Raw genomic sequence first — 18,707 nt, 5'->3', positions numbered from 1 at the left:
TTTATAGTGCTTTACAGCACTCTCCAAACGGTTTACAGAGTCGACCCCATTTTACTGACCTCGGATCCTCACCTCGGATCCTTACCAATCTTGAGCCAGTGAGGATCAGACTCCTGGCAGTGAGCTGAATTAGCCTGCATTCTAACCACTGCGCCACCACAGCTCTAGTAGCATCCTGATACTGCAGTGGAATGACATACTGACCAACATTACTTCTGTTCAAAGCAAAATGATTATATAAGGAAGATACAAGTTGATTTACGAAATTTAAAATATAGTTAAAATGTAAATCATTAGAAACAGCTTGCTCATATTCTTCTGAAATTAATTGAATATTTATGCCCCATTTCGGTAGACAAGGGAAGCTTTGCAAAACCTCTGATTTTTGCCTTTTATCATTTGATGATATGTGGGGTTTCCTAAAAAGGAATTCCTAAAAAAGAATTAATATTGTTGTCTTCCTTTTTTAACATTAGCTTGCCCAAATGTGCCCAACACAGATATTGCAATTATTAATTAGTAGTAACATCCAGAGAAACTGAATGCTTTTCAAGATTACTTCAGACAGTAGGTAGGGTAGATGACATTTCAAGTTGGTTTTATGGAAAGAAAATGAAGGACTTTTTTATGGCACTCAGAACTGCAAAAATGCAGTTTTCTTCTTTCCACTTGTCTCCTGTTTAGGCTTTTGAATGCTTTTATGAGATTTACATGGATGAAAACCATAGCATAGGCACCCGGGAACAGAGTCAGATGTTTAAATTTTTCTAACTTTACACATGGGGACTATCCTAATTCAAGACATAAAATCACACTGTATATTAGCAATTAGCAATTATTATTGGTAAAACTATTTTTTCATGTAGCATAAAATCAACTTATAGTATTACATCTTTTCTCTCATATATTAACTATGATGATATTATTATGGTCTGATTTCAAATATTAGATAAGCCTACAATTGTGAGATGCAGCTATAGTAGCTGAATTCATGCACTGAGTTGAATTCAAGTTCTAGATTAAGAATAAGAAGAAATCAGATTTCTTAATTATTATTATTAACCTTAGAATCTCAACTCATGATGCAAAGAAGCATTATGCTTAGAATTTAAAATGTTTTATTTTACTGAATCAAAACCCGACTACAAAATCCTAACTCCTCCATTTTAATTGTATAAGCTGAGGTCATTTCATTGCAGTTATTAAAAAAGAAAACTATACTGTGTGATGTATCAGTATATTCCAATCTACTTTTCATCCTATTATTGTAAGCCTCTGTATTCCTTTAGAAGTAGGATTTTTATTTTGTCAAAAGCCAACCTGATATTCTTGACTGATTGTATTTCATGCAAAACTGAGAAAGGGGAAGACTCACACAACCTTCAGTTTATACTGAAATGTGCATCAACTATCTAACCTTGAAGGAAACATCAAGAAGATTTTTTTTTGCCTCTGGTACAGTACAGGTAGTCCTTACTTACCAACCACTCACTCAGTGATCATTCAAAGTTGGGACGGTGCTGAAGGACTGGCACTTTTAACTAGCCCTCAACATCTGGCCATTGCAAAACCCTTGCAATGATTTGGGTGATTGGCAATTGGTTTCACTTATACTATTTACAATCTTCACTGCCAGCTTCCCACAAGCAAAGGCAATGGGGAAGCCAGCAGGGAAGGTTGCATGTAGCTTTAATAAATCCCAATGGACTTCTTGCACTCACTCTGCACCATCCTTCACTTGGGCCTCCTGTGTTCATGTGCAGCCTCCACCAGGCCTCTCAAGCCTTCCCCCAACCTCCCCCACCTCATCCTGGCCTACACCGGTCCCCCCAGGACCTCCTTGCAATATCTCTCATCTTCATGAAACATCCTCATGACACTTCCTAAACTCCCTACTTGAGACTATATCATTTAGCAATGGCAATCCCAGTCCCAATTGCTGTCATAACCTGAGGACTATCTGTATAAGGCAAAGGAGGGAAAATCAAGTTGCCGAGTTGGAGGTATTAAGTTACAAGGACCATATCAGAACTGTTGGAGGAAAGATCCTTCCACGCACAAATACATATAAAGTTCTACCAGGCATAAGCCATCAAACTACTGTACTATATGGGCCAGTACATGAGCATAGTTCGGAAGGGCATTGGGAACAATACCAGAGACTCAAAATTCCAGTTGCTCATAAACAGAGTAGTTGTCCAAGACTCAAGGGCTAGACAGACCAATTTTTGCATAGTCTGGATTGACTACAGGAAAGCTTACGACTCAATGCCACACTCACAGATCTGCAAATACCTAGAAGTATAGAAAGTCAACAGGATACTAACAGCCTTCCTCAAAAGCTCAATGTGACTGTTGAAGACAACACTGGAAGTCAACTCAATATACTGTAGGTCACACAAGTAGCCATTATGTGCAGCATATACCACAGTGATGCACTATGCCCATTGCTGTTCTACATAGGCTTGAATCCCCTCTGCCAGATAATCACAAGGACTAGATACGGATACAGATTCAAGAGTGATATTATCATCAGCCACTTCTTGTACATGGTTGACATCAAGCTGCATGCTAAAAGTGAATGAGACATCAACTCGTTGTTCCACCTGACATGAGAGTACAGTGAGGACATCAGAATGTCATTCAGACTAAAGAGGTGTGGGCAGATGGTAGTCAACAGAGGAAGACACAGACCACCCATAAATGTGAAAAGGGAAGGTAGAGATAGAGATAGATAATGGAAACTGTTATTTACTTGCACATGCACAATCTAGGAAAACAATTGGAAAACAATCTTCAATTACTTTCTTTTACTAATATAGAAATGCTGAAAATGAAACATTATTTTATCTCTCTTCTGTGGAAGAATAGATTCCCTCACTCCATTCAAAAGAAAATGAACTTCACCTACTCCCCAGGCTATCCACATCCCTATTTTATGCAAATAGCCACCAACATATCTGTAAAAATAGAATAAGTGGTTTGGCTTACGGACTGGGTAGGGGCCCCAATTGGCAGGACTTAGCTGGGAATGACAAGAGTTCTTATCTAGTGCATTAACAGGCCCAAGTTGGAAAAGATTGCAGTGAAATCTCTTCCAGCAATTTTCCTCCGTTACAGCAACAGACAAGTTTGAAGGTTTTTGTGAAGAGAGAATTACTAGGCAGCAGCAACAACTATGCAGCAGCAACCAACTATGCAGTTAACATTATCCTCTTGGGATGTTCCTACATCAAAGCATACTCAGTCAGCCAGGTCAGCCTATTCAAAGATAGTCCAGGGTTCTTCCTCATGACTGCATTCATTCCTCCAGGACCTGAGTTGGCAGAAATATTTGCCAGCATAATTTGATCTGCTCTGATGGGCATGCTGTAATCTGCCTCAGCAATGCGGTTTCTGGATGGTCCTCTCTATACAGTTTTGCTGAGGGACAGTTTAAGAGCACTAATTGGTAGATTCTCCTGGCTTTATTTCTCCATCCAACTAGTGTCATCAGCAAGTGTGTTTTTGCAGGGGGGGGATTGCTCTTCTTAAGGCATGTAACTTTAAAGTCATAAGTCATATAAATGCTCCATATCATCAACCCAGTGTTTTTTTTTTTAATATAGATATGAATACTAGTTTTTGACACATGAATGGAGCAGAGAATAAGCTGGGGTGAAGCAGGAGAAAACTGACAGGACACAGCTTGAGAGCTATCTCTCATTTCATCCTAGCCTGATCTTCTACCCTATCACCCTCTCAGTTGGGCTATCTTTGGATAATGTTGGTCTTTCTTGGGCTGGCAGGGTAACTGGAAGAACTATTGACAGTTTCAACCCAGATTCCAAATATACTAGATTGGTAAGCCCTGCTGGAAAGTAATGGTGCTGATAATCAATGGCCAGCTAGCAGCACCTAGAAAATAGCCCATATAATATTTAAAATGGTGTTCTGCTTTCCAAAGTAATAAAGACAATGCAAAACACAGACATGCAAAATTCTTCATTGAAAGAACAACTTATTTCAGACAAAACCACCAACAGAGCTTTCTCCGGCTCAAAAACATTTTTTTGATAGAAGGGCCTAAAGTAGAAGTGCAGGTCAAATATTATGGGGCAAATGCTTCTAAAGAATCCAGATGTTTCTCCTACAGTGTTCAAGTTGGAATGGACATGGAGAATGGACCTCAGTGACCAGAGGCCAAGTCCCCCCCAGTAGCCTCAACTGGCCAGTAGATACTCATCAAATATCAGCTCCTGACCATCAATAAGAATGAGATGCACTGTAGTTGTTTGTCTGTACATCAAGGCTTGTGTCAGAATAAAATTAAAAAGTCTGCTTTGAAATGGAAACAGCTATAAACAAATTAAATCTGCCTCCATAATGGACTGGGGATAAAAAGCTGTCTCACTGAGGACCTGTCCTCTAAAAATAGTGGTCAACAGTGATGAAAATGAGCCTTCAGTCTGGAAGTCAGGTAATAATAATGATGGTGATGATGATGATGATGATGGCGATGATGATGATGATAATAATAATATAGAGTTGGAAGGGACCTTGGAGGTCTTCTAGTCCAACCCCCTGCTCAGGCAGGAAATGGTTGTCCAGTCTCTTCTTAAAAACTTCCAGTGTTGGAGCATTCACAACTAACTTCTGGAGGCAGCTTGTTCATTGATTAATTGTTCTAACTGTCAGGAAATTTCTCCTTAGGTATTGCTCCATGTTCATATTGAGACACTATGATACAACAGTTTTATTTTCTTTATTTATTCAATTTATATCCTAATTACAGAAATGGAACTGAAAGCTATACTTATAGCTCCATTCTGAATGCCACTCAAGACATATTCTTGTATTTTAAAATCAAGTCTCCAGTGACAGTTAACAATCGTTGATAACTTGAATTAACTTTGTATTAACCAAACTAGCTTGATCATATTCGTCCGCTTGATCAAAAGTTGCAGGTAATCAGGTTTTATTCATTCTACTGCTTTTAGGTACGGCAATCCACTTCTATTACTAAGACTGCGCCTTCGCATTCTGTTAATGCCAGACTTTCTCCCGGACTTCGATATAGAATGGTTGTAATCGAGCCAGTACTTTAATGCCCACACAGCAGCCACTAAGGCAGTCATTCGCCCCTTTCCTTTCTTGGCTGACAATTGTCAACTTTTCCGTCCGTTCTAGTCCGAGCAACCCAACTTTATCCCATGCCGAACTACAATTCCCATGATGCTTTGCGACGTCACACGTTAGCTTCCGGTGGCGCGTGACTTCCGGCTCGGATCGGAACCTGGAGTCCGGACTCGATCCGGGTATCAACATTCCAAAAACAGGTAATGCCAAGCCCCCGCTTTGATCCGCGCCTCTCTCTTACTCCCAGGAACTGCTCCTTGCCCTGTGCGCGAGACCCAGTGCCGGTGAGCCCTTTTTCACCTGTAGAGTTTCCCACGGCGGCGCGGCGGGGTCCCTTCTCCGCCCGTGCTGCCGCCTGCTCCTCCCTCCCCTCCGTCCCGCTCGCGTCCTCCACGCCGCCTGTTCTTTGTTACAGGCAGGAGCCGCCGGCGGCCGCGCGCACTGTGAAAGGGTGAGGTGGGTCCGAGGCAAAACCCGGCGGAGCCGCTCCCGGATCCCCAGCCCGGCCCGATCCAGGCAAGCCGCTGCCTCCCTGCGTGGAGGTGACGGGCTTGCCTGCTCCTGCTGCTGCTTCTGCCGCTGCCGCCGCCGCCCTGGGCTGTCGAAGCTCCTCCGCTCATCCTCCCCTTTCTTTTTCCCCTAATTCCGCGCCAGAACCGGGTGGGATACCCTGAGAGCGAGAAGGAGGCACAAAACGAGCCGTGGGATGGGCCTTTGTGGGTACCACTCGCCAGCCTAGTAAGGGCAAGGGGTTTGGCGTCTGCAGAGGAAGGAGGAGGAGGAGGACGGAGCCGCCTCGGATCCTTCCTTTCCTCCTTCCTTCGGCCGGACCTGAGACTCGAACCATCGGCGAAGAAAAAAGCCAGGCGCTCTCTAGTCTGGCTGGGTCGGGCACAACGTTTGTTCTCTCGTAGGCATCGGGTCTCTGGCTAGGGCAGTATAAGAACAGTACCGCACCACATCTGGAATGCAGCGCTTCAACTGCTGCAAAACTCACCTGTTCGATTCTGCGACAGCCTGTTCCAAAATCCACGAAGGGCTTTTTCTTAGCGATCAGACGGAAGGGACCACCTCTTTGACCCTTTTACGCATAAATTTATTCTCCAACACATACCTCATTCTTTTAAGTGCAGTATGCAAAGTAACTCCAAGCGCCTATTGCATGGATAAGCAAAACCATGGAAAGAATACTTGGAACCTTAAGCAAAGCACGTATTTTTTACCATTTTTGCACTCTTATGTTTGCAGAGTAAGAAGTGGAATACTGTATTGATCACTAGCGACTTGATAATTCTTAAGGCATGGTTAATATTAAACATATTCTGAAACCATATTTTGCATCTCCTATTCTACGATCAGACGGAAGGGACCACCTCTTTGACCCTTTTACGCACAAATTTATTCTCCAACACATACCTCATTCTTTTAAGTGCAGTATGCACAGTAACTCCAAACGTCTATTGCATGGATAAGCAAAACCATGGAAAGAATACTTGGAACCTTAAGCAAAGCACATATTTTTACCATTTTTGCACTCTTACGTTTGCAGAGTAAGAAGTGGAATACTGTATTGATCACTAGCGACTTGATAATTCTTCAGGTGTGGTTAATATTAAACATATTCTGAAACCGTATTTTGCATCTCCTATTCTTGCACAGTAGTAAACATTTCTTCCTCTATAATGGAGTTAGTGATTACAGATTTATTAGGGAGAGTGATATATGAAGAAATAGTGTCGGAATGGCAAGTTCTGTCTACAGTATTCAATGGAACATCTAAATATATGTGTACTGTATGGAATTCCACAATTAATCACCATTAAATCTCACTGATTGTGTTTCAAAATTAAAATAATGAAAGATCAAAAGTGGACATAAGTTTTATGCTATTTGCTTTAATTTAGGGCCATATTTCACTGTTTTCTGACAAAACTTAATACATATGCTATGTTACATGTACTTTGGAAGAACCAGAAGAATGACATTTGGACAGGGACACTTTTAATTATAGTTATATGATGTTTTAGCAGAATGTATGCTTTTATTTCAGACTTGTTATTTTTAAGTGTTTTCTGTCTGGATTTGCAGTGACATATTTTCATCTTAAAATGTATAAGATAATATCCTATATTTTCTAGAATTTTTCCGATAGTTCATTTTATTGCAGCACTAATTCTATTTCATCTCTAAAGTAATAATTGTTAAAATCTCACATAATTACTATTCTGTAAATGAACTAAATTAGAACTTAGAACTAAATTTGTTAACTGATTTATTTCCAGGTAAGTGAGTATAGTTTTAATTTTCTTTCTTCCATTCAGTTGCACTGATACATTCCATCTACTGTACTCTTGGTATTGGTTATAAATAGGACGACATTTTTTATCACCAAAGAAATGTTGTCAAAAGTATATTGCATTTTTCTTCAATATGTATGGATTACACAATTTTAGTAACTCTCTGGAGCCAGTAGGGGTCAGTTGTGTCACATTCATATAAGCAACCAAGGATTCTTTACATTTTAAAGGAATTGCTCAGGCTTGAAATTAAGGCAACCTTAAATACTGGAAGAGACTACTGTAAGACATGAAGTGGATTTGGGGCGGGACTCAATTCAAGTATGAATTCATATATTACTCTGTCATCTCCCACCCACATTTTATCTTATTTTTAATGTAAATGAATAAAAAATCTGTTGATTGGGCAAATAGTTTTATAGTATATGTTTATATTTTAAATTTTGCATTGTTTAGAGTTGGTGTTAAACGGTTCGTTCAGATGGCCATCCTTTTCCTTAACACTCACTTATGACATAATGATACGACTCTTCTGATTGAGTTTCTTAAATTTATTAGATTTTTATCTCACTTAGCCTGAAGAATAATATACCACTGAACAGATTAGTGCAGATATGAACTATTTTTACCAACTGATGTTATTTCTTCAGTTGGTGTCACTATTCATATATATTGTTTTTAAATGACAGCATTGCAGTGACTATCATTATTTTTATAGCGAATTGGAATTTGGTGTTTGGACTCTTAAAATAGTATTTTAAAAGGTAACAGAACCATTTTATTAATAGGGACATAAGGGTTTAGGATTTTTTACAGAAATCCCGCATCTCAGTGTAAAATATATTAATCTTGTTTTTGTTATTTTGTTGGTGTGTGACTTTATAAGATTGATTAATAGTTTCTTTCCCCTCCATTCTCACAATTCCTGCTATGAAATAAGCAGAGTAATTTTGATCCCTTGCTTATCTATCTTCCAAAGCTTATAGCAGAGTAAGAATTAAGGAGGGTTGTTTTGAAACTACAGTTCAACATTCTTTTTGCAATTCTACTGGTTGAAGCCTCTGATACAGTTACCTCGACATTGGAGTCTAAGATTTAGTCCTGAGTATTCATGTATCATGGTTTTATGCCACTCAGAGAGTGTTCATCTGACTATAAAACTAACTTTTAAAACTGTAAGAACTAAATAAGTTCTCATAGCTCTCACCCTCCATGTCCTTTCTTCAGTGAAAGCACATCATGATTGCCAAAAACTAGCAAAGATGTAAAACAGTAAGGGAATATAGCTGTTACCCTAATATTGATAAGCAAGCTCCAATGAATTCAGTGATTTTTTTCAGTTGAGATTTAGGATTGCACTATGAAAATTCTAAAATGCTAAAAATCAAGCAATATAACCATATGTATGTTGTTGTTTTTTAAGAAAAAAATTGCTTAAAGTTAGATTCATAATACTATAAAACATGCCTGGGAATCAACCCTGCTGAAATAATAGAATCCTGTAGAGGTGTACAGTTTAAAAGAAAAAGAAAAATCATATATACTATGCACTGGAAGGAAGGTAATATTCTCTGTTTTAGAATTAGATCCTAAGTGCTTAAATCTCATACAATCAATGTTCTTTTGTCAGGGATTAAAAATGGCTTCTGTTTTATAGAATTGTTACTGGCGAATACAATTTTTCCTCCAGTTAAATAGATTCTTAATGTCTCATCCATCCAAACTAAATCTTTCTGCAGGAATGGTAGGAGGTAGTGTATTTTTGTAGCACATACAAAGATTCAGGAAAGAGATTGACTACTGTCCCATTGTGTGACTATATTATGTAACTCATCTAATAATAATTCTACAATCAAATTCATGGAATAAAGGTGAGGAAAATTTAAGCGCTACAGCAAAAATAAAGAATTTTATATCCAAAAGCTCCTATGCAATATACAGAATTGTCTGTTAGCAACAGCAATATTATTTTGACAAAGAGCAAAATGTTTTTATGTTGGCTTAAAGATTAGACTTTGGAGCAAAATGTGCTAACTTCAGAGATCAGCTCCATCAGATAATTTACCAATTTTATACGTTTTCATGCCATCGAGTTAGTGGTAACTCTTAGTGACCATTCAGATAGATTTTCTCCACAGTCTGTCCCTATGTCAGTGTTTCAGGTCTTGAAAAGATGTACCCATTGCCACTGTGACAGTCCATCCACCTTGCTGTTGGTTGTCCTATTTGCTTCTGCTTTTCCCAACATTAAAACCTTCTCTGGAGAATTAAGTCGTATGCAATGATCCATTTCTTTCAGCCTTGGTTTTAGTAAACTAGTGTGAAATAGTTGAATAGTATTTAATACCATTTAATATATCCATTGACCATACAGGCAACGGGAAACACTTCTATTGTCAATTCCTGTTAATAATCTAGAACAGTGTTTCTCCAAACTGTTATTTGGATTGCAAAGAATATCCTTTGCAATCCATATAACAGTTTGGAGAAATAGTTTAGCTCCATTGAAATACGTGCTCCCTTTGCACAGCTGTATTGTTTGAAAAGTGTGGTATGTTTAAGATGCTGGATTAGGAGTTGGTAGAGACCCATGTTGCAGTCCTCTCTCCGCTACAGAAGTTCACTGGGCAATATTGAACAAGTCAGTCTTTGTCAACCCAACCTATCTCATAGATGCTGTTGTGTGGTGTACTGTGTATACTGCCTTGAGATCTTGTTCTAAAGGTGGTATATAAATCTAATAAACAAGAAACAATTTGTTAATAAGTTTGTTATGATTTATTCCTTTCCTTCTCTTATTTTCTGCAGGGTCTTGGTGCTGTCTGAACCTAGTTGTTTTCTTTGTGCTAATAGCACTGGTGCGGTTACCTAGTTTGGATAATGAAACATCTGTAAGAAAACAAGCAAGCTCAGAGAGCACCAAGGACCCCTCATTTCAACCTGGAGTTACAAATATTCGCCTTTATTTTTATTTTCTGCATTAAATCATTTTTCTTTGCATGAGTTTTTTTTTAAATTAATGTACATTTTATGTTTGTTAAAGGATTGGATTGCATACTTTGAACTGACCTGCACTGTAAAATAATGGTTTTTTGACAGGATGCAAATTTCTACCTATCTGGTGATTTCATCACTTTTAGCCACTTGTCTGTTAAATAAATGATTCTGGGTTTTTTGGGTCACTTTAGGGATAGGTGTGGTTCGAGGAGTATCCTTTTGTTGCAACAGAGATAGATGTTACACCCAAGGCTTTGTTTTTACACAGTATTGCGAAATATATTGCTTTCATTTTTTTAAAAAAAAAAATAACATGGTTTTAAATATTATGAAATGTGGTTTTGGAAATATTTTTGAAAGTTTATGGGGCAGAGAGGATGTGTTTTTCAGCCAGGTTTCCTGTTGTGATTTTTCCCTATGCAAGAGTATATTTCTCAGGAGATTTACCAAATGTTACTACTTTTTCCAAAGTGAAAAGATGCTTCTCTAAACCTCTGTAAAGGTTTTTCACGTGAACCTTTTTTTTTTTTTTACTACCCTTACAGCCTGGCAACTTGAAGAGGTGTGGACTTCAACTCCCAGAATTGAAGTTGCTGGCTGGGGAATTCTGGGAGTTGAAGTCCACACCTCTTCAAGTTGCCAAGGTTGAGAAATGCTGCCTTACAGTCTTTTTGAGAGGGAGGCAGGTAGACATACAGTAACAATCCCAGTCCATGACTAAAGCAACCCCTTTTAAGTGTTTTAATTTTAAAGTAATATTTTCCCTCTTCCCCAAACACAGCTTTTACCACAGATACAATCTAGCACACTTCATCAACGATGGGATCAGGCCAAGTATTAGTTGAGCTGCTTATCTCCACTTTAGGCTGTTCTGGGTACACATTCTCCCTTCTAGTTACTGGGCACTGTTCTCCATTACCATTTTGGGTTTGGGATGCAGAAAAGAAGATTGAACTTCTCCTTCCATGCAGTCCTCCATGCCTGCTAACCTGACTGACAGATCCCAGTTACAGAGGAGGGAGATGGGTTGAAGTGGAAGGAAGTGCTCCTGATGGTCACAACCTCTTCTCTGTACTCATGAAACAAAATGCTGTTTCTGAACATGGACTGAGAACTTAGAGAGTGCTAAATCTGAATCTAAAAATAATCTAGTGACATTCCTCATCCCTTACTCTTTCTCTAGGGCCTTATTACTCAGTAATTAGGAGAACAAATGTCAGCATACATTTCTGCCAGTTCAAGGATTGGTAGATTGCATCACAGATGCTTAGACATCTTGCGACTCAAGAAAAGGCATTGGGAAACATTAGAAGTCTGCAATTTACATTGCTTATTTATTTACTTACCTACTTACCTACTTACCTACTTACTTACTTACTTACTTACTTACTTACTTACTTAAATTTATATATCACTGTTGAGCAATTCCTATACCCATAAGGAATTTCATAATATTGACTATATCACAATATATTCCTTGTGTGTCTAATCACACTTGGCCAAATAAAGTGTTCAATTCAATTCAAGATGAGATTTTTAACTAACATGGATAACATGGCTGGTCAGTCACACATATGGAACTGAGTTTTGTATTACGGACAAAAAATAAAATAAACATTGGTATATTCATTACATATAGGGAAATACATATATTTTTCTTTCTGGAAACAGTATTTCTTTTGGAATTCTTATGTAATTCAGACAGTCCTTAATATAAGCCTATAAATAACAGAAAATCAGATCAGAGATAGTATATCATTGGAGATATTTCATTTTACTCATGGTGTACATTGTTTTTAAAGCATGAAACTCGATGAGTTTTCAGATGATTTAGTTCTATGGAAGACATTCTAGTGATCTGATTGATATTTCTGTCCTTTTGGTTTTGACAGATACCAGAAATGGCTGAAGAAGGCAGCGACTTTATATGTAAGTGCTCAAGAAGAAAGAATAAATCATTGCTATGATTTTTTTGTGCTGTTAAAATTGAATTTGTCATTCTGTTCTTCTTTATTCGTCATTTAATAGAGTAAATGTAGGGAGGATACAGGTAATCCTCAACTTACAACCATTTGACTTAACAACCATACGACCATTGTACATTCGTTTAGCGACCATTCAAAGTTACAATGGCACTGAAAAAAAGTGACTTATGACCATTTTTCATACGGCTGTTGCAGCATCCCGTATTCAAATGGTCATGTAAACAAAATTTAGATGCTTGGTAATTGGTTCATATTTATGATGGTTGCAGCATCCCAGGGTCATGTGATCACCTTTTTTGACCTTCTGAAAAGAAAATTTAATGGCAAAGCCAAATTCATTTAACAACTGTATTAAGCTAACAACTGCAGTGATTCACTTAACAACTATGGCAAGAAAGATTACAAAATGGGGCAAAACTCACTTAACAACTATCTCACTTAGCAACATAAATTTTGGGCTCAATTGTGGTCGTAAGTCAAGGACTACCTGTACTTCTGTGGCAACAAAACAATAGTTTTAACTCATTGCCTTTGTATTGTATTAGTGCTATTTTACACAGGTACTAGTTTACTTTTTTGGTAGCTAGTTTTTTTTTTCATGTAGAGAAATGAAAGACTCGGCTCTGTCTAATTGGATGGCCTCACTTCTTTCAGCATTATTTTTATTTAGTATTTATGTTCTAGAAAGCAGAATGCAGAGTGGTGGAAGGAATGCTATTGTGCTATTAGCTCCTTTGAATGTGATATTGTGTCTCAAGTCTCTCTCCTTCTCATAGTTACTTAAATAGTTCTATGTTGTAAACAGAGCCCTTGTTTCCAAATAGCTTACAAAAGAGGAATTTAATGGAAGTGAGATCTCTTACATATAGTGCATTCAGAAAATATTCAGACCCCCTTCACTTTTGGTCAATTTTGTTATGCTGCAGCCTGATTCTACAGTTATTGAACTTAATTTCCCCCACCCCCATTAATCTACACTCAGTATCCCTCAGTATCTCAGTATGTCCTTTTTAAATAAATTTACAGACATTTCTAAAATTCTGTTTTCACTTTGTCATTACGGGGTATTGAGTGTATGAGAAAAGAAATAAATTTCAACAACTGTAGAATCAGACTGCAGCATAACAAAATTGGCAAAAGCGAAGGGGGTTTGAATACTTTCTGAACGCACTGTATGTCTTATGCACATACTTAAAATAAAGTGTGACGCAAGAGCAAGACTATATATAGCACTTAGACTTATATACCATTTCACAGTGCTTTATAGCGCTCTTTAAGCGGTTTACAGAGTCAGCCTATTGCCCCCAACAATCTGGGTCCTCATTTTACCGACCTTGGAAGAATGGAAGGCTGAGTCAACCTTGAGTGGGTGAAAATTGAACTCCTGGCAGTCGGCAGAATTAGCCTGCAGTACCGAATTCTAACCACTGCGCCACCACAGAATATTAAAGATAAAGTGAGATTGAGGATGTGTCAGAGACAGTTATTTGCTGTGAAGATTAGAGCTTTTCCATTGCATGCATTTGGTATAAAAGGTAAAGGTAAAGGCTTCCCCAGTCCTTGTGTCCGACTCTAGGGGCTGGTGCTCGTCTCTGTTTCTTAGCCGAGGGAGTCAACGTTGTCCGAAGACCTTTCTGTGGTCATGTGGCCAGCATGACTATAGGTTGAGAGCACATGGAATGCATTTGGTATATGCAGATCTTTTGGGTTCTTTCAAGAACTTGAATCATTTTGGATAATTGTATTTGCTGTGGGAGTTTGCTGTGTGCATTAGGGGACTTAATTTGTAGCAAAGGACATAACGATTATCTAAGGCTCCAACACAGCCTTCTATGTCACTTTTTCAACTATTATACTTTATTCTAAGCATGTGGTTTGCTGATTTTTAATACAGTTTCAAAACTATATTGAGCTTCATGAGTTATCCAAGGCATAAAGGATCATGCTACAGGTAGTCATCATTTAGTGAGCACATTTGAGACTGACAAATCGGTCATTAAGTGAAGCAGTTATAAAGTGAAACTGCAATTGTGCTTACAATTTCACTTCAGCTTTCCTTTGCTTTACAGACCAGTGAAAGTTGTAAATATGAGGATCGGTCACAAAGTTACTTTTTCATCACCCTCATAACAGCAAACAGTCATTAATGAGGCAGTTGCTAAACAAGGACAACCTTATACTATTCATTTATTGATTCTATATTACTGATAGCAATAGCAATAGCACTTAGATCTACGGTATATACCGCCCCATAGTGCTTTACAGCCCTCTCTGAGCAGTTTGCAGAGTCAGCATGTTGCCCCCAACAATCTAGGTCCCCATTTTACCGATCTTGGAAGGATGGAAGGCTGAATCAGCCTTGATGGGTAGAATAGTTTTTTAAAAAGAATTTCAACAGCTGGCAAAATTTATTTCAGAATTTTGCATTTTATCAGCAAGGTAAATAGAGAATATGTAAGACATAATTCATAAATGACAAGACTCTGGGATATATTATTAGGGAGCAGAACTGCCAGACACACAACAGTGCAGGTCTGAAAAAAAAAATAACAAAAATTTTATAATATGTATCTTTGATTCAGCTGCTAAGCCAAGGATAACATCTACTTTGCTAGGCTACAGTGGTAGTTTTGTTTTGCCTACTCACTGGTGTCAGCTGTCCCTTAATTGTTTCAATAGTGATAATAAAAATGTCATAGGTTATAAACATAAAATAATGTATTTGTCTTGCAAGTTTGTAACATTGGCAATAATGCACGTATTGTTTCCAAATTTTGGTGTGGCAATTGGATTGGTAAATCTCGCTGCCTCTCCTTACCACAAAATCTCTAAAAACAGCTAGCCTGTGATTTCAGCAAAAAGGGAAAACACCCAAAGTCAAATTAACAGATCTGTGAATAGAGTTGGCCTAAGGAATCCATCCTTGTCTTTGTGGTTTGCATGTATACCAGAATCCATTCCTTTTAGCAGGATTCCCAAGGATTCCTGACTAGGATTTTTGCCAGTTCAGATTCACACACCTGAATTCTGATGGAACCCCATTGATCAGAGTATTCTAAAATTATTTTCTCATTTTAATGCAACATGTTTCTTTCCCATGTTTTAGAGTACTCTTAATAAGGTTCATTTGTTACACATTTATTTGAAATGTATTTTTATAAATGATATAGCAATAGTTTATAAATTCAGTGTAATTTCACCTGCTGCCTCATTGAAATTAGTTGAAATATATTGTGGTTACATTTTGGCTATTAAATGGGCTATTGTGAGCTATTAAATACCACAATTGTTTGAAATAAAGACTTGAATATTCAGTATAGCTACTTGACAATATATGACCAAAGGGTACCTTTCTTGTCTCTTCCAGGGTGTGAAGATTGCAATCAGTATCACGATTCAGAATGTCCAGAGCTGGGTCCTGTGGTAACAGTCAAAGACTCCTTTGTGTTAAGTAGAGCAAGGTAACTTTTACAGTATTGCATTTTTGAAGTAAACCAAACCTATTTGGCAACTTTTCAAAAGAGAAGCCTCTTTGTGAACTTGAATTTTGCTTTAGGTGTTGCATTTTAAATAGAGAATATTCTAGGTCTTATGTTGATTTTATCTAATTCTAAATGTCTTCTGAAATGAGCTAGCATGTGTAGTGATTAAAGAGTTGGACACGGATTGGAGAAACATATGTGTAAGCCTATCGCCAGTCATCAAAATTCACTGAGTGGCTTTGAGCCAGCCCCTTTTCTTTTCAGCCTAGAGTTCCTGAAGGAAAAGTAAGATGGAATCTAGTAGATAGTAATCATGATCATCATCTGTGTCTTCAGGTCAGCCTCTGGAGTTTTTGAATATCAAGAAGCCAAATAATGGTGTATGAATGACTCCATTTCAGCTAAGTGGAAATTCATGACCGATTACCTTTTCATAGGGTTAAGAGAAGTATTCCAATCTAATGGCCTCCAAACGTGTTGAGGGCTACAGAACACACCATGTATTATTCTAGAAGTTGTACTTTCTCATTTCAGAAGGTTATCAGAATAGGGAAGCCTCAGAGAGATGGCAGCTTTCTAGGATTTACCAGAAAAAGCAGTGAGAGAGATTTTCATGAGAGATTCATGAAAATTACACTATATTAGTAGTATAAAATGGGAGCAAAAGAAGCCATGTTTATATAAAGAGTCTAGGTCACGGGTGTCAAACTCGTCACGTGACGTGTTGCGATGTATCGTGACTTTTCTTGCATTGCTGGAGCTGGGGTGGGCACAGCCTCCATATGATGCAACTGGCCCACAGGCCAGCAGTTTGACACCCCTGGTCTAGGTAGTCCTTGTATAGCAGCTACCTTGGACAGCGATTGTTTGCAATTGTGACAGTGATGAAGAACTAAGTCTGTAACCCAGTGTTTCTCAACCTTGACAATTTTAAGGCATGTGGACTTCAACTCCCAGAATTCCACAGCCAGCAATGCTGGCTTAAAATTGTCAAGGTTGAGAAACACTGCTAACCAATCCTTGTATTTGCAGGTCTGTAAAGCAAAGAAAAGATGAAGTAAGATTCTAAGCATAGCTGCAGTTTCACTTAGTGACTGCTTCACTTAATGACTGAGTTGATGGTCTCAAGTTGTGGTCCACTAAACAAGGACTATCTATACACATTTGTAAATCCTATTTTGAAAGGCCACTATGTTCCAAGAAGTGAAACAAATGTTTCTGTTTAGGTAAAGACAAGCTAAAGTACACATCACGAAGATTAGTTTTTTTCTTGTTAGACATAGTAATGATAAATTTTCAATAAATGTAACAGGGTGGAAATTTTTTTAATACACCATCTAGTCTATGAGTATTTAAATTCTTATTACCAGATATAATTTGTAGCGTGCCAGGAGGTTTTCACCTTTTGTCTGTCAGAGCAATGTGTTATAAATGTACAACATGAGTCACAATTGATTGATCTATAGAGAAAGAATAATACAGAAAAGGTGTGAAAAGAAATAGTTCGCACAAAATTTTTTCAAGCCTTTCCCATAATTGTTTCCAATGACATGCTTTTTATGGAGCAGTTTTGGTTATGGGATAGAAAATATTTTTTTCTCACTTTCAGTCCCTGGCCTTTTCATTTCAAATGTCAAATAATCAGATAGCAGGAGATACATGGGACTCCTGTTCTTTACCATATAGTAATGTCAAAGAATATAATCTGGTTTTTCTTCTATATTAGTTACGGTTTGGTATGTGACATTTTTGCAGAGAATCTATCATCCATGTTAAGATTCTGCGTTCATTCTATATGGGTTGAATTCTTCCTTCCATAACTACTGCCAGATATGTTTTAGCATCACAATATTCAATTTTTAGATCATCCCTTCCTTCCAACTTGGAGATCAGACAACTTGAAGATGGGACTGAAGGTGTTTTTGCAATAACTCAACTTGTGAAGCGTACCCAGTTTGGTCCCTTTGAATCCAAGAGAGTTGCCAAACTAGAAAAGGAATTAACATTTCCACTGAAGGTACAGTGATTCCAAATTCAGGTTAATCAATTATAAGGACGTTGAAAATATGTCTAGCTTCCCCTGATCTGATGCCTTTCATGCTGTAGATATAGAATTTCTAAATGAGCATTGCTATGTTTATTGTGAATTACAGTTCAATACTACTAGCTGATCATTTGTTCCTATGTAACTTTCAGGTAATGCGGAGAATCAAGACAGTTATTTGTGGCCTTGGACAAATTTGATTCTCATAATCTAGATAGAAGTACTGAATTCAAAAGCCTTCCTGCAATGATTCAATGCTTTGATCATTGTAACAGGCATCTTCATATCTTGCCTTTGAGTTTCCTAAGGGAATACTGGGCTAGATAGATTTTTCAGTCAGATATAACAAAGCAGACCTTGTATTTGTATTCAGGACAATGAACACCTACTGTCAGATATGTGAAAGAGAAAGGAAAGATTCTAGCAGATCTATGAAGAATGAAAAATAGAACAAGCAAGACATATTAAAATCATGTTAAACACATTAGTAAATGAATGGCAATAATGTACAAGTAGCCACCAAACACAATTCAGGTTGTTCAGACAAAGAATTGGAAAGAAAGCCAAGATGCTTTTAAGATAGGAAAAGTTGAAACAATTCAGGTTATTATTTTTCTCATCGCTGGAGGATGAAACCTAGTTGTTTCTGTTATTTTCTATGTCATTACAGTGAATATTTGGACATAGGGAACCCATTGGAATCTGGTCATGCTCAATTCTAGGGGTTCCCCAATTTGAGGGGACCTTGGGCACATTTTGCATTTTTAAGAAGTGCCATGGCATA

At 37.8% G+C, this 18,707-nt stretch overlaps 1 protein-coding gene across 1 annotated transcript in view; it reads left to right on the top strand.

Moving 5' to 3' along the window:
- The first annotated feature begins 5,296 nt into the window (after positions 1 to 5,296).
- Positions 5,297 to 18,707, top strand: part of PRDM15 (PR/SET domain 15) — a 42,221-nt gene continuing 28,810 nt past the window's right edge. Inside the window, exons 1-4 of the mRNA XM_015822588.2 lie at positions 5,297 to 5,318; positions 12,305 to 12,341; positions 15,765 to 15,858; positions 17,743 to 17,896. Coding sequence (XP_015678074.1) covers positions 12,314 to 12,341; positions 15,765 to 15,858; positions 17,743 to 17,896 — 276 coding nt within the window. The 5' untranslated portion in view covers positions 5,297 to 5,318; positions 12,305 to 12,313. The remainder of the gene's footprint in view (positions 5,319 to 12,304; positions 12,342 to 15,764; positions 15,859 to 17,742; positions 17,897 to 18,707) is intronic.

This window comes from Protobothrops mucrosquamatus, unplaced genomic scaffold, assembly GCF_001527695.2.
Source record: "Protobothrops mucrosquamatus isolate PMUCROS unplaced genomic scaffold, P.Mucros_1.0 scaffold1613, whole genome shotgun sequence".
Classification (NCBI taxonomy): domain Eukaryota; kingdom Metazoa; phylum Chordata; class Lepidosauria; order Squamata; family Viperidae; genus Protobothrops; species Protobothrops mucrosquamatus.
Note: the sequence above shows the minus strand (reverse complement) of the source record. Positions and strands in the feature narration are given on the sequence as shown.